Source organism: Myodes glareolus, chromosome 9 (assembly GCF_982192425.1).
Source record: "Myodes glareolus chromosome 9, mMyoGla1.1, whole genome shotgun sequence".
Lineage (NCBI taxonomy): Eukaryota > Metazoa > Chordata > Mammalia > Rodentia > Cricetidae > Myodes > Myodes glareolus.
Genome location: NC_142034.1, coordinates 73,658,404 through 73,670,782, shown reverse-complemented (window position 1 = coordinate 73,670,782; position 12,379 = coordinate 73,658,404). Strand labels below are relative to the sequence as shown.

The following is a 12,379-nucleotide window of genomic DNA, read 5'->3' as shown; positions in this document are numbered from 1 at the left end:
AATTTTAGAGCTGAGAGGACCTCTGGACACCATGCATCTGCTCATCTCTGCAGCAAAAACTATGCACAGATTGGTATAGAATTAATGCATGACATTTCCTGCGGCTAACACCAAATGATCATGGTTGTGTTATAAATCTGATGCTCACAGATTCTCATTTTCATAAATGTAGTAATTTGTCATATCTGAATAAAGCCTATAACTGAGGGGCTCATTTCACAGACAAGAAACCCTGGGGTAACTCAGTGAGCTGTGGTTTGAGACGCCTGCTCCCACAAGAACTGGGGCTTTTACAGCACTTTAGAGCTGACCCAAACCCCTTCTCTGATCTCTCTCTCTGGCCTCTGAAGGGGAGGCATCTGGTTTAGATGCTGGTGGGGAAATGGCAAGTTTTTCTCTGTCCTGGGCTTAAGCATGTCTTTGCATTTCACATCTCAGAAAGCACCCTTTGTGGACCCTCTGCTCCCTTCCTTACCCATTTACTTTTTCCTCCTCAGCATAAGCCTGGGTCCAAGACTGGTGCCACTCAGGGATGGAGACTGGAACCTGCAGACAGTAAGCAAAACTGTCTTTATAGGCAGAGTTTATAGTGGCACGAGAAAGATTGTTTAAAGAAGCAATATACAACTGGATCAAATAATGTAGAATATTGTTTTAAGATGTGTTACATTTGTTTATGCTGTGGAACATTTGCTAATGTTGAACTGATGCAAAGATGTGTTGCATTCTTTTACATTGCATTTGTTTAACTCTGTGAAGCTGTGTGATTTGTCTGCCTAATGCACCTGACTGGTTTGCTAAAGAGCCAAGGAGCCAATAGCTAAGCAGGAGAGAGAAATAAACAGGGCTACCAGACAGAAAGAATAAATAGAAGAGATCTAGGCTCGAGATGAGAGCAAGGTACAAGAAAAGGAGGAGAATAGCAAGCCAGGGGCAGCCACTCAGCCCCAGAGCTAGTCAAGGAGTAAGAAGGAAAGAAAGATATATAGAAAAAAAGGAAAGGTAAGAAGTTCCAATGCAAAAGTAAAAAAAAAATAGTAAAAGAAAATGGAATAATTTAAATTAGGAAAGTTGGCTAGAAAGAAGCCAACTAAATGTGAGTTTTTTTGATTGCTCTGGAGGAACCCTGACAGAAGGCCATGGATGGTAGCCTCACTGGAACCAAGAGGGACAATGTTTTATCAGAACATAAGAGGAATGTCAGCTTTCCCTCCTGTTCCAGTGTTAGCAGCCAGGCACTTAAGAAAGTCAAAGGGAGTATGCTCCACCTGAGAATGAGCTTTTAACAACCAAACAATCAGTCAGTTAACCAATCAATCAATCAACCAATCAATCAACCATCAGTCAAATGCAAAACCGTGCAGCAAAGGTCTTTAAGGTGAAAAACTAAACCTTCTGTCCCCTAACCCTAGGACAAAGTTAGAGGTGTGTTCTGATAAGCCCAGTTCAGCTTTTTGCTGCTGTCTTATCTAATGGTGCAGGAACAAAATGATGCAGAGATTGAAAGGGAAAATAAGATCATTAAGAACATTTGCCTGAATTTGAAAATGCAAAGGGACAGACCAAAAACCAAACCAAATCCAAGTAAACAAACACTTAAAACGCACCAGAAATAATATGGTCAGGTCTCAGGTTTTAAAGATCAAAGTGTAATGGAAAAAATTAAAAATTGCTGCGGATCCCTGGCAGGCAGGGGGCAGCGGGTCTGAGAGCAGCCAGTTCCAGGCAGTGCCAGGACAGGAGACCACATGCAGGACTCCGAAGGTGGCTGGTCACCGGTGGTGTCCCTGGTGGTGAGCCATGTGGGTACCCGGGCGACAGATGGATAGGCATGCCAGGCAGAATGAGGCTGGATATTTATTAAGTGGGTTATGGAAGTATGGAAGGGAAGGGGGAGAAGAGAGAAGAGCAGAGAGGGAGAGACAGAGAAAAACAGGGGGAGGGAGGGAGAGAGAGAGAGAGAGAGAGAGAGAGAGAGAGAGAGAGGAGAGAGATCGAAGCTGCCTCTCCGAGAGAGACAGAGAGAGAGACACAGAGAGAGAGACACAGAGAGAGAGAGACAGAAGAGAGAGAGACAGAAGAGAGAGAGAGAGCATAAGGCTGCAAGCAGGAAGACCTGCCTGCCTCAGCTGATGGGGGAGAGAGTGGGCGTGGCTTGTGTAATGAGCATGGAAACAGATTCCTCTGAATGAATTAACAAAGGGAATCTGTAGTGTAGATAGAGCAAGAAATTTATAGAATAAGAATGAATGCAACTTGGTGTAATGTAAAAGCATTTCTTCTTGTGTGTGGTATGGAAAATTACTAAGGTAAAATACTAAGAGAACATTTGCCCACTTGAAGGCTGCCACACCCATCTGGCCCTGCCAGATGTGGGAGGGCTACACCCAGGAATCATGGTAATGAAATAATCTTGCCACACAAGAAGGACCCCCACCCTTCTGTGGCCAGTGAATACTGATAACCTAGGACACCTGATTATCGGAAGGATCAAAAAGGGGCAGTTTTGAACTGACTGAAAAGAGAGGGCTGAAGCAGGACAGTCATCTCACTTCTCACAATGGCTCAGGTATCTGGCCTCGTGGAAAGAGATCCTCCAAGCCTGCCTCCCGAAAAGCTGAAATATTAAACGCTTTGCCTAAATATTTAATGTTCTGTCTCCTGAGTACAGAGCTCCATATCTTGAAAACAGACATTTAACGCCTTGCATCCCAATGCAAAGCCTCATTTCCTGAGAGTGGACATTGAAGTTCTGTCTCCCGAGAACAGACAAGATACTCTGCCTTTCAGAATGCTTTCCCATCCTGAGAGCAAAGCTTCATCTTCGAGAGTAGAGAACTAAAAGCCTTGTCTCCCCAGACTCGGTCACACGAAACGTCGAGTCCCAAGGCCCTACATTCTAAGATAGACTAGCACCAGGCCAGAGACTACGCAGTCAAGTATTGATCCAGCACCCAATACCAGCCTGGAACAGAACATCGGAACCTTATCTCCCGAGCACAGACTATGGGGTCAAGAGTAGAGCCTCGCTATCTAGGACCCAGTGCGGACAGGCGCCCTGCCTGAAGAAATTCAAAAAGCCCTTTATAAGCTGAAGAATACCAGGTCGTATAATGCTATTTCATGCGTGTATGAAATGTTAAGAGAAGAGCATAGATGTGTTAATATATATATGTTTAGTGTGTGAAATGTTAAGAGATATCTTATGGATAATTGATAAGATTAGGAAATGTTAATGGATAAGTTAAGGTTAAGAAGTGTTTTATAGATAGGTAATGGATAAGTTGTATTAAGGTTAAGAAGTGTTTTATGGATTAGTGATAAGGTTAGGTTTAGTAGGATTAATAATTGTGATATTAAATTGCCTGTGTGATTGACCATTATCAATCCCCCATGCCTATTAAGATTGTAAACCCCATTGATGCAATGGATATTGAAGTTGCTAGTAAAGAATCATTATAAAACAGTTCTCTTGCTTGGTCTGGTCACTCATCGCTCTCTGGAGAGAATGGCACAGAGTCCTCATAGATATTACTCGAAAAGAACCTGGAGCTGAAGTCCCCTAGCTCGTAACAGCTTGTTTCTTAAAGAGACAGAACAACCATTACATATAGTGTGTAATATCGGCACTCAAAACTCAATTGCTCTTCTATATGTCAGTGCTGAAATTGGAAGTCAAAGTTTTTAAAGTATACTTTGATAATAGCAATATATATGAAGTCAGTCAGTGGCAGTAAGTGTTAGGTCAAAAGGAAACCTAAATTTCGCAAACCCCAAAAGACTGTTCATATATAGATATGAGCTCAAGCTGAACTATAGTATTTCTTGCAGTTAGATAAAAGCCAGCATTCCTCAGGAAATTGTGAATTCAGTTCCCATGGGCTGAAAGGGGTAATTTCCCTTATCTCTAGCTGGAGGGACCTATGGCTACCTGTGGCGCCTATCAGCATACCAAATCACTTGCTGGCTTCCAGGCTCCTCAGTATCCCAGGGACCTGTCCCACATGTCCTTGCTGACTTCCTACCCTCTCACCTTCTCCTCTACCTTAAACCCCCTCCAGCTCAGACTCCCTCCCCCAGGTGCTCATCCTTCTTACAGCTCAGCTCTCCTCACATCCTCACTCCTGCTGCTCTGGTCTTCTCCCTATGCTCCCTGGTCTCTGTCTGGTCATTCTTCTTTCACAGGTAGCCCCGGCCAGGTCCATTCTGCTGCCCACGTTCAGTCTACTGCTTTCTCTGTCTCTCTGACCTCTTCCAGATCCTCTGCCTCTTCTCTATCTGATCGGTAGAAACCTTTCTTCCCTTTAGCCACACCACAGTGGGGTGATGTTTGCACTTTCTTAGTGTTCCCCTCTACAGAATGAGATCTTTAATTAAAGCTTTTGGAAGCCTGAAACAATAGGATGCTTTTTCTAGGTATTCATGGAACATATGGTGAAACTCTGCCAAACAATAGAAAAGAAAGAGAAACAATCAAATTTACCAAATTGAATACCTTAAAAACTTTTAAAAATGGATGAACTTAGTGTAGCAGTTCTATGAGCAGGGGAATGAGTAAAACAGCAAAGTCACTTAGAGAAAGTTCAGTTGATAAAGATAATGTTGGGTACCTTGCTGGGTGTAATGAAGTCTTTTTGTAAAAATCTTTCATCAAGTAAGGGGGCTCTTTGACTTGGGATTTATTGAGAATTTATACACTAATTAATATCTTTATAACTTTTCAAGAGCTTTTGTGCATCATTCACATGATTGCTATAGAAACCTTCACAATTGGATTTGTTAATTGATTTATGCTTGATTGAAGGATCCAATTTTGTTATTAGGCCATACCAATAATGATATCACTAATTGGCTTGTGATTTGATTTTTATTATGTATTTGATAGGTTTGACATGAAGTTCATGGTGATCTAAACCTCTACTGTAATTTGACCAAATTTTATGTTATATAGCTATATGATACAAATACTTATATATTTTGATAGTATATAATATGCATTTGTAAGCACCATGTTCTCAGATCGGAACAAATATAAATAATTAACCAAGGATAGAGCCTAGCAATTAGCACTTATACAAGAACTGACTTTCTAAGGTTCCTATTTTCAGTGCCCGAAGAGAATATAGACTGTGAACACCTCATCTGTGTCTCTAATTAGAACTTCTGAGAAATCCACCCTAGGGGAGCACACACTTGGCTCCGTCTTCATGGCTCCACCACCTCCAGGGATGGAGCATCAATTTATTCACTTCCAACCATCCAATCTTGACCAGAGAGAGCCACATGCCTCATTCTAGATGTTCTCTTCTAGGGACAAAGGCCCTTCCTTTCTCACCCTCAAGTGTGGATTTCTCAAAACCCAGCCTCCACCATGGCACCAACAGAGACCGAACTTTCCTGAAGACATCTGATAGCAGCCAAGAGCACCCAGGTAAGGAGGCTGAGAAAGCAGCAGAGGGCTCCCTCACTGCAGGCAGACTCCCATAGACTAGAGCCCATGGGATGACTTATAGAGAAAGAACTTCATTCAGTCCCTCTGCATCTGACCAAGTTCAAAGGAGGAAAAGCCTCTCACTTTTCCACGTCCAGGCCTTGTTCCTACATGAGGTTCTCTGCACTAGGAACACAGTGGAAGCTAAATGTGGGCAGAGGAAGCACAAGAACAGAATGGAGCTTAAAGGATTAGGAACAGTACTGCAGGCTGTTAAAAAGCTTGGTCAGAAGCAGAGAGAGAGAGAGAGAGAGAGAGACAGAGAGAGACAGAGAGACAGACAGAGAGACAGACAGAGACAGAATCGGGGAGACAGAGTCAAGGACTAAGAGATACATGAAGAGACAGTGACACCGAGATACACACAGAGGAGATAGACACACACACACACACACACACACACACAGAGAGAGAGAGAGAGAGAGAGAGAGAGAGAGAGAGAGAGATGGAGAATGTCATTATTTTATCCTGGTCCTCTTCTTTGTTCTGTGTCTGTACCCTGGAGTGTGTGGTTGTATAATGATTGTGTCTCAGACTGTGGCTGCTTGGATGCTACTGAAACTGGACAGTAGAATGTTGATTTCAACTGGAGTCCAGAGACAAAGCAGCCTTTAAGGTTCAGGGTCTCAAACACCCTGTGATACAGACTTGTCTTCACATTTGGCATCTCAGACACACGCAACAATCCTATGATTCACAGAAATCATTCAACAAAACAAATACACATTTAGGTATGCATATACACACATACATATTGTGTTTATACATGCATGCATTCATATATCCTGAAGGTTCTCGTTTTATAGTAATGGCAGCAGCATTCTGTCTCTTATAAGGAAGCTTAAGGGAAAGTGGAATTAGAATCCAAACACTGGAGCTGAAGAGCCATTCAAAGAAAGGGGCATCTATGGATGACCTACCATGATGCACTGGGAAGCTGTAAACCTAGGGCTTAAACCCAAAAATGTTAGTATTATTCCAAGACATTGACCATTTCAATATCTGCCATCTCTTTTATGTATTAATTTTTTAGAATTTCATTTTACATTCCATCCACAGTTCACCCCACCTCTCTTCCTTTCCCTCCCCCCTAAGCCTCCCCAAATCTACTCCTCCCAATGGGTAAGGGCTCCCATGGGTGTAACAACCGATTTTGTGTTACCCCCTCTGTACAGTTTGCGCACCACTGTACCATAAGCAAGACAGGCAAGGGCCTGAAGATTGAAAGAACATACAAGAGACCTGGGTCATTTGAAAGGAGATCAGCTGAATGCCATTTATTCAACTTTGGGGAAATCCTTAAATACCTCGCTGCTGCACAAGGATTTCCCCCCAGGCAGGTGGGAAATTACCATACCAAAGATGAAACAATGCCCTATAGATAATCACCAGGTGAGGCCGAGGGAGCACAGGAACAAACAGAATGTTTTAGCTGGCTGACCAGAAACTGTCCTCAAGATGAACCCCAGGAGCAGGGGCAGACCCGGGCTCTACACATGGGAAGTCAACGCACTCAACCACTATAAACGCACAGTATAAGAAAATATAGAATAACTGTAGCTCAACAAACTCAGGAGTGAGTTAGCTGTGGTTTCACCCCACGGGAGCAAGTTGCCTTTACATCTCATTGTATGTCTTTTCCTATTTCTCTGAGGGGAAGCTATGTGGCTTCTAGAACATTAACACCGACAGTCAGGGGCCACTTTTGTTGGTCCTTATGAACTACCCATCGTTCCAACTCTCATCTCTCTGCTTCTACAATCCACGGAACCTGTGAGCCATTAGAAGCATATTCTAGCTTTTAAATATTGGTGTGTGTGTGTGTGTGTGTGTGTGTGTGTGTGTGTGTACATGTATGTTTATGGGTGTAGCTGCACGTGTGTCACAGCAACCATACAGAGTTCTGCTTCTCACTTCACCCTAAAAAACACTGGGATAGAAGACGTGCTCTATGGTGTGGAGTTTCAGGTGGGTTCTGGGGATTTGAACTCAGGTCTTCACACTTACATGGCATGTGCTTTACCCACTGAGCCATCTCCCCAGCCCTCATTCTAGCTCTTTGCTGCTGCTGTTGTTGTCACGCTGGTCTACATCCATGGCAACGCTCCAGAAGTTACCTGGATTCCCATCCCAGTACTGTGCTTAGCTCCACTCTCACAGCAGCAGTCAGCTCGCTGTCTGGACCACACGAGCATCCTGTACCCAACGTCATCAGTTTCTATGTCATGTTCTGTCCCTGCAGCCAGGCCATTTCTCCTGACACCTGTCTCCTCTCTTCCCTTTCCCCAGCCAGGCCTCTGATCACCCCAGGGTGACTCCCCTCCCTCCTCAGCTGTAATTTCTGGTGACTTGGTACCTACCTATTTGAGCCAGTTTGAATTTGAGGCAGGAAGATTGCATAAGCTCAGAAATTTCTGATCAGGCCAAAGAACAATGAGAAAATGTGTGCTTGTGTGTCTGAGGTTCAAGCTATATATGTGCCTGTTTGTGTATGTGTCTGTGTGTTGTACATGGTGTGTGTGTTCATGCATCTATGTGTGGCTGTGTTTGTATATGTGTGAGCATGCATGCCCATGTATGTATATGTGTAACACATAGAACAAGATCATCAGCTTGTTTTGAATTTTCACTGATATTGATCAGTAAATTTGATAAAGCATCTAGGTGTCCACTCCTCAAATTCTTCATGTAGTATATAAACTCCTAGAGTTAGTTAACTATTCCATAAAATGGACATATATATGGCACTTAGCAAATAAGAGAATAAAATCATAGATATTAGAATTCAATCCTTTCAAAATGGACTAATCTTTTGTTATAAAAATATATTGTAAGGGATTTTACTAACAGCTAATTCTCAACTAATGAGTAAAATCTTCTAACTGTATCAATGTTTTCTCCAAGTGTTGGTGAATGATTTCTCTATGTGCATCTCACTTTCTTCTGCAGAGACATGGATGGTGACAATCAAACGACAGTAACAGAATTCCTCCTCCTGGGACTCTCTGAAGATTCAGTCCAAGAAGAGGTTGTCTTTGGAATGTTCTTGGGGATGTACATGGTCACCATCGCTGGGAACCTTCTCATCATCCTGGTTGTCAGCTGTGACCCTCATCTCCACACACCCATGTATTTTTTCTTGGCCAACCTCTCCAGTGTCGACATCTGCTTTTCCTCAGTCACTGTCCCCAAGGCACTGGTGAATCACATGGAGGGAAGCAAGTCCATCTCTTACACAGAGTGTATAGTCCAGATGTACTTCTTGTTCATATTCGGCAACATGGATGGCTTCCTCTTGAGCGTAATGGCCTATGACCGGTATGTGGCCATTTGTCACCCACTCCACTATATCCTGATGATGAGCCCCAGACTCTGTGTCCTCCTGGTGGCCATATCATGGGTCATCACAAACCTCAATGCTCTTTTGCACACTTTCCTCATGGTTCGACTCACCTTCTGTTCCCACAATGCAGTGCCCCACTTCTTCTGTGATCCCTACCTTGTCATGAAACTCTCTTGTTCTGATACTTTTATCAATGATGTCACAGCCTTTGCTGAGGGCGGAATGATATTTATGACACCTTTTGTATGCATTGTTGTTTCCTATGCCTACATCTGCTCTAAGGTCTTGAAGATGCCCTCTGTCCAAGGGATAAGAAAAGCCATGTCCACTTGTGGTTCCCACCTCACTGTGGTCTGCCTTTTCTATGGGGCAATCCTAGGAGTTTATATGCACCCTTCATCCTCGTATTCACTACGAGATGCAGTGGCCTCTGTTATCTTCACAGTGGTGACCCCCATGGTCAACCCCTTCATCTATAGCCTGAGGAATCGTGACATCAAAGGAGCCCTAAGGAAGATAATTCTCAGGTCCTAGAGCTTGAAATTTCTAGACCTGAGAGGATTCCTAGATGCTATGAATTTTTTTCCTTTTTATAAAGAGATCCTGACAAGTCCAGTGTTCATCAGGATGGTTCCTGGGATTAGTGATTTATGTTTGTGATCAGGTTTTGATTCAGATACTGACTAATGCTCTCTGTCACACACCCTGAGATTTATCTCTTCAAAGGGATGATTCTAAGATGTTCATTTCACAGATAAGAGAAACTGAGAACATTTGGAAACATTCTGAACTGGGATGTGTTTAATATCTCCTGAGATACTGGCTATAACGGTGATCAGGGACTTTTAAGAGATATGATTATCTACCTCTATGGCCTCAAGCAGAGCTCTGGTTATCCTGGTAAATGTCCCACAGGAAGTTTACCCATACTAGACAACTAGAGATTGCTGCTTATAGAGTGCTCCATTCTTTGGGCCTCTGGTACCAGTGGTGGTGGTGGTGATTGTCCTATGTCTCAGGATGAAGTCCCTGTCCTTCATGCTACAACCCAGAACACTATCTCTGGACTTCTCTTCCTATCTAACATTTCAGGACTTTGTTCTTCAGCATGATTCTTAGGAATGCCTAGCAAGTGTCGGGAAGCCTTTTGTAATGGCTTTACTCACCAAAACATGCCTGTGTCTGTGCACATTCCCAAGAGCTGCAGGGGACAGATTTCCTTACAGAACTAAAGTGTCTAGAGTCATGGCCATGCCTAGGGACACGGGGACTTGAATTAATGTCATGATTGTAATTGGAACTCAGGACTTCAAAGTCCAAGTTCAAGCTTAGTTTGAAATATGGGTCAGAGTGTTCCGAGTTCCAGTGCTCTTCTAGTGTATACTAAAGGTCAAGTGTCCACAATGTCACTTGTCATGTCCTTTCTTCACATCCAGATAGTTCTGCCCTCCATCTCCTGGATGGGGCAGTGGTCACTCTTCAGTAGCTCTCCCTCATGGCCTCTGGGTCCTCACTTCTTTTCTCTCCCATTCTACTGACTTACAGGTCCTTGCTGTCCTCACCATCAAGTCCTTCCAGCTCTGTCCTGCCTCTGACTGTAGCGATCTCCTGGGGAATCTCACCACATTCTGTCTCTCCCTGTACATCTCTCTCCTCCGCACAGGTGCCATTTGTTCATCCTCGGGTGTCAAATGAGTCCTGTCACCCAACTCTCACAGAACCACGGGAGATGTAAAATATCCTTTCTTAATGCAATAAAAACTAATCAGTGATTTGGTACAGGATTTCTCTAGAGCCACTAAACTCTCCTCCTGGCCCCTCGTGAACCCAGAGTGTAGTACCCACACGTTACTGGCGACCCTTGGAACAGACTCCAGTCTCCCCATAGTCTCCTTTAGTCTGGTGGCTGGAATGTGTCATCCTGTGTTTGTCACTATAACATATAATGGCCTTTGTCCAGATAATGTTGGAATCAGAGTCCTAGGCCAGATGGTTACTGTTGTGGTTTGAAGAAAAATGTCCCCTTTATGATTTTAGATTGAACAACTGGTCTATAGTTGATGTCGCTATATGTGGGGTTTAGGAGGTGTGTCCTTGCTGGAGGCAGTATGCTACTTGGGCTACGTGACACTTCTTGTTCACGCTCTGCACCATGCTTGCCTTTGAAGATGTGTTCTCAGCTTCCCCATCCTGCAGCTGCCATGGTTCCTGCAATGATGGACTCTTATTCTTCTGGATCCATCAGTCAAAATAAACTCTCTCTCCTGTCAGCTGTGTGGTCATGTGTTCATCACAGACACTGTCAAGGAACTGCTGCTGTTGCTCTCCTGGGAGATTTCCTTTTCCTCTGGGAGGCAGGAATTGTTAGAGTAGGCAAGGAGCTGAGGAACAGAGAGAGCAGGCAGACTCTCAAAGGGACCACTTCAAACATTAAGTCTAACCTCATAGTCATTTTGTGAAGTCCTAAAACAAAACCAAACTCTGGGCAGGCGACAGAGATTTTAAATTAGGTTCTATGTATCGGACTTACTTGATCCAGTTCCTAAAGGGTTCAGCTTCTTTCCCTTTAAATCTTTATTTGTCTTTGGTGACTTTCCATATGATTGTGGTGCGTTTGGTTCATGGGAAATTTTAAAAAGGGAAAGATAATATTCCAGTGTGGAGTCCTCAGAATAAACAAGTGAACAGCTGGCAGCACTCAATGGCCCCAAGGCTGAGGGGGAAACCGTGGCAGTGAATAAGATCAGCTGTGATAGTATACATATAATATAAGAGATATAAAGCTAAGAAAAACTAAAAGGGGTAAACTCACTGCCACATATGATTAGTTGCCTCCTATTCCAGGCACACATCAGAGTTAGGGGCCACAGACAACAGGTTTGGTGTGACCGCAAGGTAAACTATCAGTAATGGAATGCAGTTATTTCTTCACATCGTCAAGAAGATGGAGCCTATTCCACAACCAAGGCTCAAGTTGTTGTGGAGAGAACTCATGCTAACTTAGAATTTCATGCGAAGACTCCATAAGACTATTTCTTGACTCTTTCTTAATAATAAAAATTTATTACGTTTTAGGAATTTATTCTTTTTTTGTCATTTTATAAATGTGTTTTGTTCTTTCTTTTTTATATTTAAATTCAAAGTTTATTGAATTATAAAAGTTTTCATTTCCGCCCCTCCTCCCAACACCCTCCCACTTCCCCCACTCCCCCTCCTCCTCCCTCTCCATCCCTAAGAGCAGTCAGGGCTTCCTGCCCTGTGAGAAGTTCAAGTTCCTCCCCGACCCTTCAGGTCCAGGAAGGTGAGTATCCAAACAGACTGAATCCCAAAAATCCAGTATATGCAGAGGAAACAAGTCCCAGTGTCATTGTCAATGGCTTTTCAGAAAGACTCCGGGCCAGCCACATTCAGAAAATCCGGCCACATTCAGACATTCTGGTTGGATCACGTGCTCGTTCAGTCCCAGTCCAACTGGCCTTGGTGAACTCTCATTAGACCAGTCCCCTTGTATCAGTGGGTGATCGCACGACTCGCGGTCCTGATTT

General features: G+C 43.5%; 1 protein-coding gene across 1 annotated transcript; it reads left to right on the top strand.

Annotated features, from left to right (window-relative positions):
• The first annotated feature begins 8,404 nt into the window (after nt 1-8,404).
• On the top strand, nt 8,405-9,368 carry LOC125411621 (olfactory receptor 1f45-like). Its single transcript, XM_048451818.3, has one exon. The coding sequence runs from the start codon at nt 8,445-8,447 to the stop codon at nt 9,366-9,368; it is 924 nt and encodes a 307-aa protein (XP_048307775.3). The 5' UTR covers nt 8,405-8,444.
• Nucleotides 9,369-12,379: the final 3,011 nt, after the last annotated feature.

Coding starts and splice junctions, on each gene's coding strand:
- LOC125411621 (XM_048451818.3), top strand. CDS start 8,445: ATGGATGGTGACAATCAAACGACAGTAACAGAATTCCTCCTCCTGGGA.